The sequence below is a fragment of the Enhydra lutris genome, unplaced genomic scaffold, assembly GCF_002288905.1.
Source record: "Enhydra lutris kenyoni isolate GAN:26980312 unplaced genomic scaffold, ASM228890v2 scaffoldscaffold24, whole genome shotgun sequence".
Classification (NCBI taxonomy): Eukaryota; Metazoa; Chordata; class Mammalia; order Carnivora; family Mustelidae; genus Enhydra; species Enhydra lutris.
Window position 1 is genome coordinate 9755557 of NW_019154108.1, and position 18531 is coordinate 9774087.

General features: G+C 35.8%; 1 protein-coding gene across 1 annotated transcript in view; it reads left to right on the forward strand.

Moving 5' to 3' along the window:
• The window catches only part of LOC111150638 (catsper channel auxiliary subunit epsilon), a 142644-nt gene that overhangs the window by 64411 nt on the left and 59702 nt on the right, over positions 1-18531 (forward strand). Inside the window, exons 10-11 of the mRNA XM_022508125.1 lie at positions 9639-9745; positions 15298-15790. Coding sequence (XP_022363833.1) covers positions 9639-9745; positions 15298-15790 — 600 coding nt within the window. The remainder of the gene's footprint in view (positions 1-9638; positions 9746-15297; positions 15791-18531) is intronic.

Consider the following 18531-nt stretch of genomic DNA (forward strand, 5'->3'; position numbering starts at 1 on the left):
GTTATGGCTAGGACTTTTAGTATAATGTTGAGTAAAAGTGGTAAGATTGGGCATCCTGACCTTATACTGGATCTTGGAGGAAAAGCTTTCAGTTTTTCCCCTTTGGTTTTCATGCTAGCTGTGGAGACTCTATATACACAATCCTTTATTGTGTTGAGGTAATTTCCTACTGTACCTATTTTGTTGAGACTTTTTATCATGAATGAATGTTGATTTTTTTAAATGTTTCTTATGTATCTATTGACATGATCATGTGTTTTTAATCTTTCATCCTATTAATGTTGTTTATCACATTGATTTATTTGCATATGTTGCAACTTCTTGAATGAATCTTGGATGAATCCTACGTGGTCATGGTGTGTAATCTTTTTAATGTTCTGTCAAATTTGGTTTGCTAGTGTTTTTGTTTTTGTTTTTTAAGATTTTATTTATTTATTTGACAGAGAGAGAGATCACAGTAGGCAGAGAGTCAAGCAGAGAGAGGAGGGGAAGCAGGCTCCCTGCTGAGCACAGAGCCCGATGCAGGGTTCGATCCCAGGACCCTGAGATCATGACCTGAGCCGAAGGCAGCAGCTTAATCCACTGAGCCACCCAGGTGTCCCAGTTTGCTAGTGTTTTATTAAGGAGTTTTGCATCTATGTTTATGAGAGATATTGGCCTGTAGTTTTCTTTTCTTCTGGTGTCTTTGTCTGGTTTTGGTACCAGTCAGGCTGGCCTCATAAAACGAGTTTGGAAGTGTTCTCTCTTTTAGATTTTGGAAGAATTGAAGAAGGATTCGTATTAATTTTTCTTTGAATGTTTGATAGAATTCACCCATGAATCCTTCCATCTGTTCCTGGGTTTTCTTTTTTGGGAGATATTTGATTATTGCTTCAATCTCTTTATTTGTTATTGGCCTGTTCAGGCTTTCTCTTCTTGATTCAATGTTACTAGTTTTATGTTTCTAGGAATTTATCTATCCTTTCTGGTTTATCTAATTTGTTAGCACATAGTTGTTTATAATAGTCTTTTATGATTCTTTTTATTTTTGAAGCACCTATTGTAATGTCTCCTCTTTCATTTCTGGTTTTATTTATTTATTTTTTTAAAAGATTTTATTTATTTTTCTGACAGAGAGAGTGATCACGAGTAAGTAGAGAAACAGGCAGAGAGACGGGGGTGGGGGTGGGGAAACAGGCTCCCTGCTGAGCAGAGAGCCCGATAGGGGACTCTGTCCCAGGACCCTGAGACCATGACCTGAGCCGAGGCAGAGGCTTAACCCACTGAGCCATTCAGGTGCCCCTCTGGTTTTATTTATTTGAGTCTTTTTTTTTCTTAGTCTAGTTTAGGATTTGTCCATCTTGTTTATATTTCAAAAGACTAATTCTTAGTTTCATTGATTTTTTTTCCTATTGCTTTTGTGTTCTCTGCTTATTTCTGCTCTGATCTTTATTATTTCTTTCCTTCTTCTCACTTTGTGCTTAGTTTGTTCTTTTTCTAGTTCATTGAGGTATAAAGTTAGATTGTTTATTTGAGATTCTCTTTTTTAATATAGGCATTTATTGCTACCCTCATAAGTACTGCTTTTGAAACATACCATAAGTTGTGTTTTTGTTTTTGTTTTCCTTTTTCTTGAGATCTTTGTAAACTTCCCTTTTGATTTCTTCCTTGATCCAGTGGTTGTTCAAGAGTATGTTGTTTAGTTTCCCTGTAGGTGTAGGCCCTGAAGACTTGGACCTCCACGTGTTTGTACTGGTTTGAAAATAAAAAAGAGCACCATCCAGAATGTAGTAGTCATTATACATGTTACCTAGACACAGGTATGGAAGTCTGGTGAAAGCTTCCATAACAAAACCAGCTTTTCTGAACACTTAAGGCAGATTACTCACTTGTTCTTCCCAACTCTGTCCCTGGATTCCTAAAATTTCTGATGGTTTCTCCCACTTGCCACCTGTTTTCCACATAATGATGGAAGGGTAAAAGCAAGGCAAGGATGACCCTGCCTCTAGATGGCTCCTAGACACTTCTGATATCTTTTAATAAGTTGCAGGCTGATCATATCGGTCCAGCAAATTCAAGCAACTGATGCCTCCATACTGGAAGCATTCATTCCGCCATTCATTTATTCCAAGTACTCTGTAGTTCTTCTTCTGAAGCTGCCATATCATACTTTCAGATAGCTCAGTGGCATACATTTCTTAAAAATGAGGGCTCATGATTTTTGTGACTTTTCCATATCCAGCACTGAAATCAAGAAGTCTATGGATTTTCCAGTCTGGATTAGTGTTTAGCACTCTCTTAAACTCATCTGGTGTTATGAAGGGCACGTATTGCGTGGAGCACTGGGTGTGGTGCATAAACAATGAATTCTGTTACACTGAAAAGAAATAAATAAAAAATAAAAAAATTAAAATTAAAAAAAAACTCATCTGGTGAAAACACAAACATTGAGCCTCTTCCTAGCAACCCACTGATAGATGTTCTAGACATAAACAGGTTAAAAACAGATGACACAAAAGAGTGATATAATTGAATAAACAACCAGCCCGATTTCTCAACTCTGTTGTTTAAAATCTGGGTTCCTTGATCAAGGTAACTCTGAAAAAAAAACAGCCTGGAATGATTAGCATAACTCCTCTCCATTGTACACATCCTACTGGTAGTTCCCTTTTCCTGCCACCTGCTGCCACCATGGTACCCTTGTCACATTCACTTACAGGGAGTGGGTGGTTGTGTTCCACAGAGTCCACATCCTCTGTGCTAGCCATGTGGTTGCAAGGCTCAGGCACATCCAGCCCAGGAGCAGTTTCATTAGGGGCTACGGCTGCTCTTTTGATCACTGCTGGCACCTGGCTGAGGAGGAGAAGGTGCTGACTGGCAGTGTTAGAGCCATTGTTCCCAGCCTGCCCATCCAGCCCCTCTCCATCACTTCACTTTCAGCCTTTGTGTGTCTTTAAATCTAAAGTGAATCCCTTGTGGACCACTTATTCCTGGATCTTGGTTTGTTGTTGTTTTTATCCGTTCAGACACTCTATGCCTTTTGATTGGGGAATTTAATCCGTTTACATTTAAGAAATTGTTGATAGGTGAGGACTTAATATTACCATTTGTTAATTGTTTTCTGTCTAATTTGCAGCTGCTTTATTCCTCTCTTTCCCTATTGATGTCTTCCTTTGCTATTTGATGGGGGGGGCGGTCGTAGTGCTTTGCCAGGATTCTTTTTATCTTTTGTATCTCTACTATAGGTTTTTTCTTTGTGATTACCTTGAGGCTTGCATAAATTATCTTGTAGTTAAAGAGTCTATTTTAAATTGATAGAACTTCAATTACATATAAAAACTACATTTTTACTATGCCCCATTTGTGTTCCTATTGTCAGAGACTTCTTTACTTCTTTTTGCATTGCATATCCATTAACGATTTTTCTTTTTTATCTTTTAGATTAGCTTTAAAAATAATTTATGCATCACCATTACAATTTTACCTTGTTCTGCATTCGTCTAAATAGTTTTCTATACCAGTGAGATTTATGCCTTCATATGCTGGGGTCCACATTGGTGAAGACTGCAGAGGTCCTCAGTAGAGAAGGCTGTGGAGGTCCATGGTGGTGGTGAGGACTGCTGGGGCCTCCCTGCTCTCCTTCTCCCTCATGGGAAGTGGTAGCCAGCAGAATTCCTCTTGGCATTGAACTGTGCTGGACTGATGGTTAGAGTAATGGAGATTAAGTGCCTCCTGTACTTTTCTGTGGAGCATCTTCAGTTTTTTGCTTCACTGGGTTGCTGAAGTTTTAACACTCTGGAGCTCTCCCAAAGCTATTTTTGCCCATGGAGAGCTGTTAAATTGTTATTGTGAGAGACCCTCCTCCTCTGCCGTCTTATTGATGTCACTCCTCTTTTGTTAATTTTGCTTTTTAATTTTTTCCAGTTTTACTGAGATAAAATTGACATACTGTGTTAGTTTAAGGCTTGACTTTCAGTGAAGTAATTTCCATAATACGTTGAGTTAACATCCATTATCTCATATAGATACAAAAAAAAAAAAAGAAAAAGCAGAGGAAGGAAGGAAGGGAGGGAGGGTGGGTTTCTTCTTGTGATGAGAATTCTAAAGAATTGATCTCTTAACAACTTTCCTATATACCATACAACAGCATTAATGGTAGTCACCATGCTGTATATCACATCCCTAGTACTTATGTATCTTATAAATAAAGTTTGTGTCTTTCCCCACCTTCCTTCAATTCTCCTTCCCCAGCTGCCTGCCTCTGGTAATCATAAATCTGATCTCTTTTTCCATAAATTTGTGGTTTTTTTTAAAGTTCCCCATATAAGTGAGATCATCCAGTATTTGTCTTTCTCTGACTTCTTTCACTTAACATAATTGCCCTCATGTTGTCACAAATGGCAGGATTTCCTTGGGGTTTATTTTATGGCTGAATAATGTTCCACTCTGTATATATAGTATATCACAACTTCTTTGCCTGTTGTTCTGTCACTGGACACAGGTTGTTTCCATATGTTGGCTATTATAAATAATGCTGCTATGAATACGGAGGTGCAGATGTCTTTTGGGTTAGTGTTTTCATTTCCTTTGAATATATTCTCAGAGGTGAAATTGCTAAATCATATGGTCATCCTATTTTTGTTTGTTTGTTTGTTTTTATAACCCTCCATACTGTTTTCCATAGTAGCTGTACCATTTACACAATGTACATGGGGGTTCCCTTTCTTCCGTATCCAGGTCAGCATTTGTTATCTCTTGTCTTTGATTAAGGCTATCCTAATCGCCAAACCCATCTCATTTTGGGTTTGATTTGCATTTTCCTAATAACTGGTGATGTTTAGCATCTTTTCAAGTACCCATTGGCCATTTTTATGTCTTCTTTGGAAAAATCCCACTTGATCATCATGTATGATCTTTGGTTGGCTAGTATGTAGTTGAGAATTTTTGCACCTATATTCATCAGAAATACTGGACCATAATTTGTCTTCTAGTAGTGTCCTCTTCTGGCTTTGGTATCAGGGTAATGCTGGCTTTGTAAAATGAGTTTGGGAGCATTTTGTTCTCTTTGAATTTTCAGAAGAGTTTGAGAAGGATAGGCATTAATTCTTCATTAAATTCTTGGCAAAATTTATCAATAAAACCTTTATTTTTAATAATAGTCATCCTAATGGATGTGAAGTTGTATCTCACCATGCTTTTGATATTCATTTCCCTAATGATTAGTGACATCGAATATCTTTTTATGTCCTTATTGGCTATTTGTATAATCTTCTCTAGATAAATGCTATTCAGGTCCTTTGTCTATTTTTTTTAAAGATTTTATTTATTTATTTATTTGACAGAGATCACAAGTTGTCAGAGAGGCAGGCAGAGAGAGAGGAGGAAGCAGGCTCCTTGGTGAGCAGAGAGCCCAATGTGGGGCTCAATCCCAGGACCCTGAGATCATGACCTGAGCCAAAGGCAGAGGCTTTAACCCACTGAGCCACCCAGGTGCCCCCTTTGCCTATTTTTTAATTGGCTTTTGTTGTTGTTGAGTTTTAGAAGTTCCCTATATATTTTATATATTAATCCATTGTATTATATGTGATTTGCAAATATTTTCTTCCATTATGTGAATTGTCATTTTATTCTTTAGATAGTGTCTTTTGGTACACAAAAGTTTTAAATTTTGATGAGGTCTCATTTGTCTATTTCTCCTTTAGTTGCCTGTGCCTTTGGAGTCCTACCCCCCAAAAAAGTCAGTGCCAGAGCACCTGGGTGTATCAGTCCGTTAAGAGTCTGCCTTTGCCTCAGGTCATGATCACAGGGTCCTGGGATCGAGTCCTGCAACAGGCTCCTTGTGCAGTGTGAAGCCTGCTTCCCCCTCTGCCTGCCGCTCCCCCTGCTTATGCTCTCTTTCTCTCTCTCAAATAAATAAATAAATAAATATATCTTTTTAAAAAAAAAACTGATGCCAGATCCAGTGTCATGAAGATTTCTGTTTTCTTCCAGAGATTTTATAGTTTTACCTTTTAGTTTAAAGAATGCACTGTTGATACACCCAATAACTTGGATAGATGCTGAGTTGAAAAGTCAATTTTAAGTGTTGCATTCTGTATGATTCCATTTATAGAAGATTTTAGAGGGGACAAAACTGTACTAATTGAAAACAGATAAGTGGTTACCAGAAGTTCGAGTTAGCAGGCAGTTGTGACTCTTAAGGGTTAACAGGAGGGAGTTTCTTATTTGTGCAAGAACGGTTCCATAATTTGTATTCTATAAAGTTCTATATTGTGGTGATGGTTACATAAATCTAGACATATGATAAAATTTCACAGAACTATACCAAAAAAGGAAGCGCTTTGTAGAAAGAATGATGAAATCTTAGTAAGATTCATACATGAGTTAACAGTGTTTTATCAATTTCCTGGGTTTTGACATGCACTAAGATTATATAAGCTATTGTCATTGGGGAAAGCTGACTCACTTCTTGTGAGTCAAACTATTTTTAAAAAAGTAGTTATCATTCTATTTTAAAACGTCTTTTAACATTTGCCCATTGTACTAAGGATAAAATCCAAACTATTTTCCAGGACCGACGATACTTAGCATGATGTGGTTCCTGCCTGTCTTTTATCTAACCTTTTCCTGTACTATTTCTCTCTTACTACATTCTAGCCATTATCTTCCTTTCAAGTCCTCAATCATAATAATTCCTGTCCTCCCTCAGACTCTTTGTAACTGTTGTTCATTCTGTCTGGAATGATCTTCTCATAGCTGTATTGTGTGAACTATACTCTCTTCTGGGTGGTGAGATCTTTTTTCTTCTTTAATCCAGGTTTAGGAGGCAGAGCCTCGAGGCAGTAGTGCAGTTTGGGTCATATTGGTTTGAAGTATTTGTAAGACAAGCAAAATCATCATTAAAAATCTAGTTGGGGGGGCACCTGGGTGGCTCAGTTGGTTAAGCAACTGCCTTCGGCTCAGGTCGTGATCCCGCAGTCCTGGGATCGAGTCCCACATCAGGCTCCCTGCTTGGCAGGGAGTCTGCTTCTCCCTCTGACCTCTCTTCTTTCATGCTCTCTCTCTCTCTCTCCCAAATAAATAAATAAAATCTTTTTAAAAAAATCTAGTTAGGTACATGGATATGAGCTAGATTTAAAATTTGGATCTGGGTCATACAATTTGAGCATTTATAGGAATTGAATGATACTTGAAGCCATGTGATTAAATGAGATTACCTAGGAAGAGAACGTACTATGAGAATGCTACTGGAAGAGAATCTGGGATCAAGCCTGGGGATCTCTAATAGAGCAAGGAGCAAATGGTAACATGGAAGCCAAGTAAGAGAGTGTTTCAAAGGAGATTAGTCCAATGTATCAAATGCTGCTGAAAAAACATATGAGATAAACATAAAGAATATTAAGTTTCTATAACCATATATTGATGTTATAACTAGAAAAATACTTTTAAAAATAATAATACAGAGTTTGATATCAGCGTCATGAAATTTGTTCTGTCGTAGATTACTAACAAACTGGCAGAGTCCTTTCAGAAACATTTCAATAGTATGTATCAAGAGTTTTAAAGTGTTCATATGAAGCTTTTGGCCCAGCTTTGCGCACTGGCAGTATCGTAGCCAATGAGGTTTATCCGAGGCGCGATTATTGCTAATTGAAGCTTTTGGCCCAGTAATCATATTCCCAGAATATAATTAAAAGAAATAGTCCTTACTGTGGAAAAGACTGTACATCTGATTATATTTATGGCAGTAATATTCATAATAGTGAAAAAATAAAAAATTACCTCAATGTCCAGTAGGGGAGTGTTCAATCAATGATGATAATTCACCCAATGGACTATCATAGTATCATTAAAAATGATGTTTATATAGACTGCTAGTTCTGTGGATACATAACGGATGCCTACACTTGGTAAATTCTAAGAAATATACTAATAGTGCTTTTTATTTTTATTTATTTTAATAATTTCTATGTATTAATTTTTGCCATATTTATATATGTATTTTATATTATATATAATACATATTATATATTTAAACATGTTTAAAAACATGTTTTATAGATAAAACATTTTTTTCCATAAAACATGTTTTTAAGCTTGTTTGAATGATTATCTTAAATTTTCTTAAACTACCCTTTTTTCTATTATATTTTTGGCATGTGTCACTTATTATGTTTTATTCCTGTCTTATTCTATGCTACATTTATTCCTTTCCTTTGCAGTTATATGAAAGACAGTTGTATTTAAAATTCTGAATAGTGAAAAAAGTTAAAATAAAATTTTGAATAGTGAATCATATTTTTAGAAATAAAATTTAAAATATCCATTATTTATTATATACCAGACAAATCTATGCTTCTCTATCAAAATCAATAAATGTGTATTCTTCAGGGAGGCCTTATCTGACCATAGTCACTCTCAAAATTGGGTTAAATCCTATTAGATAACCCCATGGTCTCAATGAATACCCTCTTACCCTCTAACTGACATTCATCATAGCGATCTCAAAGGCTCCTTTGTTGATGGTTGACATTTCTAGGAAATTAACTGGAGCATTATTGGAGGATTAGGGCAGAAGGAAGCCATGGAATTTTATTTTATTTATTTTTTATTAAAGAGTTTTATTTATTTATTTTGAGAGAGAGTGTGTGTGAGAGCAGGGGGAGGGACAGAGGCAGGAGAGAGGGAATCTCTAACAAACTGCACACTGAACATGGAACTGGAAGTGGACTGGATCTCAGGACCATGAGACCAGGACCTGAGCCAAAACCAGGAGTCAGAGGCTTCACCAGCTGAGCCCACCAGGTGCCCCAGAAGCTGTGGAATTTAGACTGACTCTCATTATCTGATTTTTTATTCTAGGAATTCCCTATAATGATACCATTGCCTCCATCCCAAAAGTACCTATTGGGAAAAATTCCTGTCAATTCAACTACTCCTTAAATCTCATTAGAAAAAGAGGAGGCTTGTCAGATCTATTGTTAGACAAAGAGAATTTCTGTTAAAGCCTCCAGATGTCATTTGAAACCTACCTTGAAAGATTATGTTGGGGGTGACTAGGTGGCTGTCGATTAAGTGTTAACTTCAGTTCAGGTCGTGATCTCAGAGTCCTGGGATGGAGCCCCATGTGGATCCCGACGTGATTCCCTGCCTGGGGTCTGAGTAGGGTCCAAATAGGGCTATACACTCAGTGAGGAGACTGCTTCTTCCTCTCCCTCTGCCCCTGCCCCTGCTTGTGTTTTTTTTCTCTCTCTCAAATAAATAAAATCTTTTTTTAAAGAATGTTGTTTTGAAGTCAAATTCATATAGAAACAATTCTAACAGGTTAGTTTTAGAAACTCCATTGCACAGTTCATTGAAATTAAAACATGAGAGCATTTATTTAAAGGTCCCCATAATCTCAATTCATTCGGGAATCTGATTACGTATAGTTTTTCAACATGTTGGAAATGGTATTACAACTTCTTTGTGTTTCATAAAGTTCAATGGGGAGGAAACTATATGGTAAAAAACAAACAAAAAAACCCTGACTCTTGAAAGTCTGGTAAATGTATAAATATAAATAATGTCTTAGCTAACATGTCAAAGTCAATATATCATGACTTAATTTCAGAATAATTTTGTTTATGAAAAGTGAAAAGAGGATTTTTTTTTTACAGAATTCTATAGTACTTACCAAGCAGTTGGCCACTTTGGGACAGAAGCCTGGCATATACACAACTCTGAAGAGAAAAACTTATTTGCCACATGACAAAATGGAGAATGGGTATTTAATTTAAAAATTTCATACATAAATTTTATTTTTTCAATTTAGTAAAATAACTATCAAATTTAAAGTAAAATAAATTTACTCTAAAACCTTAGTGGAATTTCATGTAATATATGTAATTTCCAAGTAGCTTCCTTCATGATGCACCCCCAAAATTGAAATAATCAGAACTAGTTACCAACTTAGAAACTGCCAGTCACACTTCTGGATTATCATTTTACAACTGATATGAATAGCTAAACTTCAGTCCCAGGGCCTCATTCAGGATGTCACCAAATTCTGGCACTATCTCCAAATGCTTCCTGCCGGTTCCAAAAAAGTGAACCCCAGTGGTGTAACTGATGCCACAATCGCTACCACCATCAGCACACACGTATAACACAACAAATCCCACCTGAAAGTAAATCTGTTAATTCAGTAAGTGATTATGATGTTTAGACAGCCTTTCTTAATCTATTACAGCTAGGCACAGGACAAGGGGCTTGTATCTACAAAACACAATTTCTGCCCTCAGTGACCTTACCTTAGTTGGGACTTAAGTGGACAGTAAACAAATAGAGGTGAACCCAGGCGAAATGGAAGAGAGGGTGCGCTAATCGAGGCTTGGATGAAAGGGAATCAAGCTGGACTTCCCTAAAGGGGTGACATCTACATTATTGAAAAGAAATAAAAGTTAGCCAATTGGGGGAGCACTCCAAACAGAGAGGTAGCATAGACAAGAGCTTTCAAACAGAGACCTGAGGAAGCAGACACATTTCGGGAGATGCAAAGTGAAGGGTAACATTCAGAGAGAGAAGATGTTTTAAACAATCCTAATAATCTGGGGCCATAATTCTTGCTGACTCTGTGAAACTTTGGGACATAAGGAGGTAGGAGAAACTGTCATTATAAAAACCAACTAAAGGCTTGTCTGATTTAGTGGGCCAGTAGGAAGGTTACAGGCACCATCTGTTTCTTCTCTATTATTGACTATACGGAGCTTCATATGATTCACCCTTTTAAAGTGTACAATTCATGGCATTTAGTGTATTGACATAGTTGTGGAACTATCACCCTTGTTTAATTCTACAACATCTTTATCAACTCAGAGAGAAACCCTATTCTCTCCTCCTCCCAGCCTTCAGTACTACTGATCTATTTTGTGTCTTGATGGATTTGCCAATTCTGGGTATTTCATATTAAGAGAATCATACAATGTATGGTCTTTTGCAACCAGCTTCTTTCAGTTAGCATGTTTTCAGGGTTCATCCATGTTGTGGCATGTATCAGTATTCCCTTCCTAAAAAGGAATAAAAATTGCCAAATACTATTCCATTACATGGATATGCCAACTTCTAAAAAATTTCGTTTTGGTTTTGTCCACTTTCAGGCTATTATGAATAGTGCTGCTGTAAACATTTATTTACAAGTTTTTGTGTAGACATAATGTTTTTATTTCTCCTGGGTGTAAACCTAGGATTGAAATTTTGAGTCATATGGTATCTAATTTCATTTCTTTGTTGTCAGAGAAAATATCTGTGCTATTTCAATTCTCTTATATGCATTGAAGTTTGTTTTATGGCCCAACATACAGTCTGTCTTGGGGGATTTTCCCTGCCCACTTGTGAAGAATGTTTAGTCTGCTGCTGTTGGGTGGGGTGTCCTGTAGATGTCTGTTAGGTCTAGTTGGTAGAGAGTGTTGTTAAAGTGTTCTGTTTCTTTGTCGGTCTTTTGCTAGTTGTTCTACCCCATTATGGAAAGTGGTATATCAAAGTCTCCAACTATTACTGTTGAATTGTCTATTTCCCCCTTCATCCTGTCCATTTTTACTTCATGTATATATCATTTGCCTGTGGTATATAACTCTTTTTACACATTGATGAGTTCAAAAGGTCTGCAACTTTACCCGTAATGTCTTTATCTGGTTTGGGTATTAGGGCCTCTTTCTCTATTGTTCTTCTGTTTTCAGTTTACTCATTTCTGCTGCCATTTTTTTCCTTCCATTTCCTTTAGGTTTGTATTGCTTTTGCTCTCCGGTTTTCTAAGGTGAAAGATTAGAGCATTGATTTTAGATCTTTCTTCTTTTCTAATATATGCATTTAATGCCATACATTTCCCTCCAAGCCTTGCTTTCAAAGCAGCCCTCAAATTTTAGTAAGCTGTATTTTTTTTCATTTGTTCAAAACATTTTTCATTTTCCTTTTGTTCAAAATATTTTCAAATTTCAGTTGAGATTTCTTCCTTGAAAGCTCCAAATCTTTGGGGATTTTTCCAGCTATCTTCCTGTTACTGATTTCTGTTAATTACATTGTATTTTGAGAGTATACTTTGTATACTCTCTACTTTTTAAAATTTCTTAAGATGTGTTTTCTGACCCAGGATACAGTGTGTCTTGGTCAATATTCCATAAGAACTTGAGAAGAATGTGTATTCTCCAGTTGTTGGATGAGATAATTTTTAAATGTCAATTGGATACACTTCATTGATGGTGCTGTTCAGTTCAACTATGTCCTTACTGACATTCTGCCTGCTGGATCTGTCAATTACTGAAAGAGGAGTTTTGCATCTCTAGCTATACTAGTGGATTTTTCTATTTCTCCTCGTAGTTCCATATTGTTTAAAAAGATATTTGTGGCAAAACTAGTTTTTAAAAAGCACAGGAATGTAAACACAAATGCAAACACAAAATCAGGCCAGTGATTATGTGTAAGCAAGTGGGGATGGGGAAAAGAGAGGCATAGGACATTTCTAAGATATTGGTAACATTCTGACTCTTGATCTAGGTGATTAGTACACAGATGTTCATCTTTGTATTATTCTTTAACCTTTTGTATATATGATACATTAATAATAAAATTATTGAATAAACGGTATTTTAAAAGAAACACAAAGAAAACATGCATATATAGAGAATATCAGGGGTTCATTTTCTTTAAATATTGCCTTGGATGCCATAGAATACCATCCACATGATTGACTAATCTGGGTTTAGAAAAGTTTATCCTTATAAAAGATACATTTTGTGGTAAAACAAGAAAGCAAAATAGGAGAGATGGTTCTGGGCAGAACTTAAAAGACAATGGAACAAACAAACAAAGACAATGGAACATAAAGACAGGGGAGAGAGAACAGGCACTCCAAGAGAGAGGAAGAACACAAACAGTTCTGGTAAGCAAACAGGAAGAACACACCTGAAATAAAATATGGCAAGTGAAATTAAATAGGAAAAAATATGGAAATTCCCTGAAAATCATTTGGAATAGCTTGAATTTTTTTTCCTGGATATAATTAAAGGGCCACTGATGTTTCTAAGCAGAACATGACTAAATGAAATTCAGTTTAAAGGAGATAAATTAAAACATGACAGATTAAGTGCATTATTTAATTTCTATTCTCTCCCTTTATCTCACTAAGATAGTTGCAATTCTACAAGGAGAAACGATGGGAAGGGAAGCAAGAACAGAAAGTAGAAAGCAGAGAGAGAAGTGGTGTCTGACATAGCAGAGCATGAAATTGTGTTAATTAAGAGCTTGCAGAGGGAATTCTAAAGGGATAGGAACCCTCCAGTGTGCCTTCAGTCCTTTCCTCCAGCTCTGCTCCCTGAATATGGAAACCTAGCATATATCCTCCTAGCAAGATAGAAGAGGATTCTTCTTTGAATTAACATGATCAGACCTACTTAAAATAACTTAAATTTGGAGTCAGAAGGGGAGAAGCACAATGGAGCACTAGAGGAGTGAGAAGTATTCCTAAGAACTGACCCAGCACTTGTTACAACTTCTCTCCTATATATTAAAGGAGAACCAAAGACTACCAGAGAATTGCAGAAAGCTTCTAACATGAACATCGGACACCTAAATCAATAAAGAGAACAATGGAACTCAGAGGAAACAAAAGATAGCAGGAAGCAAAAGAAACGATCCAAAAAAGCATAAATAACATCTTCACAGAAATAGGAGAAGATATTGTATACATTAAAGAAAACTAACATGTTATAAAATGGGAAAGAAGTAAGAAAAGATTTTGCAAGGTGTATAATCACAATGAAAAAAATCAAACACTCAAAATCAAAATGATAGACATGGAAAATTGAAATGCTCAGTATGTTCTGACCGGGCCTTGAGTGTTGGCTTCTCTCTAGGCCTTGTAGATAAACAGTTCTCCATCCAAACAGAAGAGTCACCAATACCTCATTATAATGTGACTACACATATGGACAATGTAAAAAATGGCACTGATGATCGCAGAAACTGTACTTGAAACCGATGTTTTAGAGTCAATAGTGTGGCTTGCAAAAAGCAGTAATTGCATCACATTTCATGGTGGCATGGTTTAGGGCACAGAGGTTTGGTAGTAACCCTACAGCGGCCTAACACGGGTCCCCCAACCTGCCAGGACCGCATCCTGACTGGGCAGAATGCCATCACCCAAGTATGTGCTCAGTGAGGAAAGAGGAAACTCAAGAGACATTTACTGAACATCTAGAGCCTCATGTCTCCTGGATGGCCCTGATAAGAAACTCTCCTTGGAATTTTTCATAACTTCTGAGATACATAAGAGAATTCTTATTTTCACAAATTCCTCTGTATATCCACTCAGTAGATAGACCCAGCTCTGTCAAATTTTAGAATACCAAGAGAAAAAGGGAAGATCCTAAAAACTTATAGAAAGGCAACCCATTAAATAATAACAAGAATCAATGTATCATCTGACTTTTCATTAGGAAACTTTAATACAAAAAGACTGGAGAAAATGCCCTCAGATTTCTGAAGTCTCTGCCTAGCAATTTATCCAGCAGTTGGATAAATATTTTCAGATATTCAGAGTCTCAAAATTTTATGTTCATATATACTTTCACAGAGAGGTACTGAAGAAAATGCTTTAGCAAAACAAGAAAGAACAAAGCTCAGGATCCAGTAAATGGTGGCTTCAGCCCAAAGAGTAATGAAGTGAAGCAAGTACTAGATTATCTCCACATTTACCACATGGAAAATATTGTGGAACACCACATTACCTATTGGAACACTTAGGAAACAACAAATTTTCAAAAGGAAATAATTACTACCTCTGGGAGAATTATTACCTCATGAATATATATGTACAAATGAAATGTAATTATAGTAAAATAACTGACATAGTAGTAAACAATATTTACATAGTAAAACAATGTAATGTAATACAGATTAATCTAAACACTGTGATACTGGGAGTAGTCGTGTAAGTAGTTACATTTTATGAGAAATATATCTTCATCTGGCATGTAAGAAGCCAATATATAATGTGTAAAATAATATACTGAGAGAAGCATAAGAATATTTGAGAATTTGAAGACACATTACAGATGAAAGAGCTGTAAGAGTCAAGACTGTTTTCCTTTGGGAACAAGAGTGATAAATGAGAAGAAATGGGGCAAAGATAGCATTTTAGTGCTATTTGATTTGTTTAACCCAGATATATGTTGATAAAAGTTTAAAAAAAATTTTAAATGATAAATGGAAACAATGTACAAGTTGGATGAGAGAAGAGAGAGAGGTCATTTATTTTTCTATTTTCTATTTTTTTCTTCTTAGGACCTGGCGTATTTTGGTACCAATGACATTAGATGATATGCTAAAGGAGATTAAAGGAAATCAAGTGGCTTTTCAAGATTGCTTTACTGCAGGTTTTCTTTTTGTGCTGGCCTTTCCTTTGATGACAATACCTGAGATTCCTGGATTTTTACCAATCTCTTCACCACGTGGTAGTCAGTTAATGGCAGCCTGGACTGCTTGTGTTCCTTCATTTGTTGTTGTGGTTGCTGATATGGAGACCTTTCAAACAAATGATTCATTCCACAGCTGGACCAGAGTCAGAGTGCCTCCAAACATTTTGACTGACGATGAAAGGCACAATGTATCTGATGTGAGCCTATCACAGGATGGAATATTTTTTCTAATAAATGGCGTTCTTTACGTAAAAAGTTTTACTGAGTTCAAAAGGCTGGGAGTAAGTGAAAATCTTCCTGATAGTGGAATTATTGGTATTACAACAAGAAAATGGTGTTGGATCAACTATTTATTAAAGGTTAGTAAAAGATTATATATATATGTATATTACACTTACACATTTAGATTTATTTACTATATTATTTAATTCAGTGAAATATGAGCCTACACTATACAGCTTTCTTGCAGGGTTATTTTATTTATGGTTGTAAATAAGTCCATCTTCCTTACCTAACTTTTTAGAGGCCTCTTTATAGAGATACACTTCCAACAAAAGAAATAAAATAAATCTTATATATTATTATGCAGTCATTTAGTCATATTATGAGAGTTTTGTTTAACCTTGACATGGGCAAAAGGTCCAAAAAATTATTTTCCCCAAAAAGTCTATGTACTCTCAAAAAATGAATTAACTCCTCTTTTTTACAATATAGGGAATAAGATATCCTAAAGTTTATTCCACTACAAAACAGTTAAAATGTTGTGTAAAAATTTTAAACTTTTTTAAAAGCAAATAGCTATACCTGTATGGAAATTGGAGAAATCCTGAGAGGAATGGGGTAGTCTGAGATCACTAACCGAGAGGCATAAGCCAATTCCCAAATCTCAGCTGCTGTAAGCTCATGTGCTGATCTTAAATATTTAGACCTCTGTTACTTAGACACAAGCCCTCGGGCCTGAGCAAGGTAGGGCATCTGATAATCATTTTTTCATAAAACAAGAACCTTCAAAAACTTTCCCAACATAATTAAATCTATCCCAGCGTTAACTCTTAGAAAGAGAGAAAGTCTGTCTTTAGAATTTGTGATGAGAAATCAACCCACATGGACTCTGGGGCCCAGATTCCCAGGACCTGTGTAGTTTAAAAAACATTAAGGCTATCACCAAGCAGAATTAAACATCATAATTTCTGGAGAAATAAACCCTCAAGTCAGGCTTTGAAAATTTCCCACAGATAACATTCTGACAAAATTGAGCTCACAGTAAAAAATGACAAAACACACAAAGAAACATTAGACGCTGTGAGAGCCAGCAGAAACAATAAAGAGAAGAATCATTCCTACAAAGCCATCAGGTATTGGAGTTGGTAAAATACAAAATATCTTTAATAGATTTAAATAAATGGAAAACATAGGGAAAAGGGAATCTACCAAATGGCCAGGCAGTTAGTAAAACCAAAAGCAAGAAAGCCATTACTATAAAATTTAGGGTAGTGGTTATCCTGGAAAGGAAAAACATAGTGACTGGGAGAGAGCATGGGTGACATTTGGGAGTTCTGATAATATTCCATTTCTAAATCTCCATGGTCATTACACAGACTTTTGCTTTGCACAACTCCTCCAGCAATGTATTTTTCTATTCAGTCCATTTTCTGTATGTGGATTGTATTTCAAAAGTTTTAATATGTAAAAATAAATGTTAAAATATTACATTTTATGTAATAAGCTTAGGTAAAATAATGAAATTGAAATTAAAATTCAATGGACAACTTAAATTGAAAATTAGATGAGAAGAAATTAAACAAAATAAAAGACTGAGAGAAAAAGAAATAGAAAACAAGAAAAAAAGAACGAGAGAAAAGAGAATGGAAAAGAAAAGATCCAACATACATCTAATCAGCATTCCAAAATGAAAGACTAGAGAGATGGGAAAGAACTGAGAATTTTTCAGACTTCAAGAAAGATATCAATCCTCAGTACAAAAATACTAATAAATTCCAATTGATATGTTAAAAAATAAAACCACCTTAACACAAAATAATTAAATTGCACGGTCACAAGTTGCATGGCAGTCAAAGACTAGCAAGATATTGAAAGTATCCAGATAAGAAAGACAAATTACAAGCAAGGCAATAAAGTAATTAGGACCAGTGGAAGCCAGAAGATAACAAAATACTCAAATAACTGAAATCAAATTATTGTCAACCTAAAATTATACACATTCAATGAAACAATTGTGAAGAAAAAGAATGTTTGAAACTATTTTAAAGAACCAAAACCAGATATTTTAGAGTATAAATAGAATAACTGCACTGAAAACTTATTAGATATCATCAATAGCAAAATGGAGATGACATGACATAGGAAATAGTCAATAAAACTGAAGTGTTAAAATTTCAATAGAAATTTTCCAATCTAAACAATAGAAAAAAACTGTCAAAACTGAACCAAGTCTGGGGCACCTGGTGGGTGCAATTGGTCAAGTGTCCAGCTCTTGGTTTCAGTTCAGGTCTGATCTCAGGGTCATGAGATCGGGCCCCATGTCAGGCTCTGTGCTCAGCATGGCATCTGCTTGAGACTCTCTCTCCCTCTCCTGCTCTCTCGCTTTCTAAAAGAAATAAATAAATCTCAAAAAAAAAAACACCAAGTTTTAGAGACCTGTGGGATGATACCAAAATGTCTAGCATTCATGTCATTGAAGTTTCAAGGAGAGGAGAAAGTATCATTTAGAAAAAAATATTAGAATAATTAATGGTTAGAAACATTCCATATTTGGCAAAAGATATAAACTTATAGGGTCATGAAACTCCACAAACTCCAAACAAGATAATTGCAAAGAAATTCATAAACTACTGAAAACCAAAGGAGGAAGAATAGAAAGCACCCAGAGAAAAATGACATATCCTGTACAGGAGAACAATGATTCAAGTGATGGCAGATTTCTCATCAGGAGCCATAGATGACAGAAGGTGATGAAGTAATATTAAATGCTGAAAGAGAAGAAACATTAACCTAGAGTTCTATTTCTAGACAAAAATATCTTCTAGGAATTAAGGAGAAAAATAAAGACATTTTTAGATGAAAGAAAACTCAAGAGAAT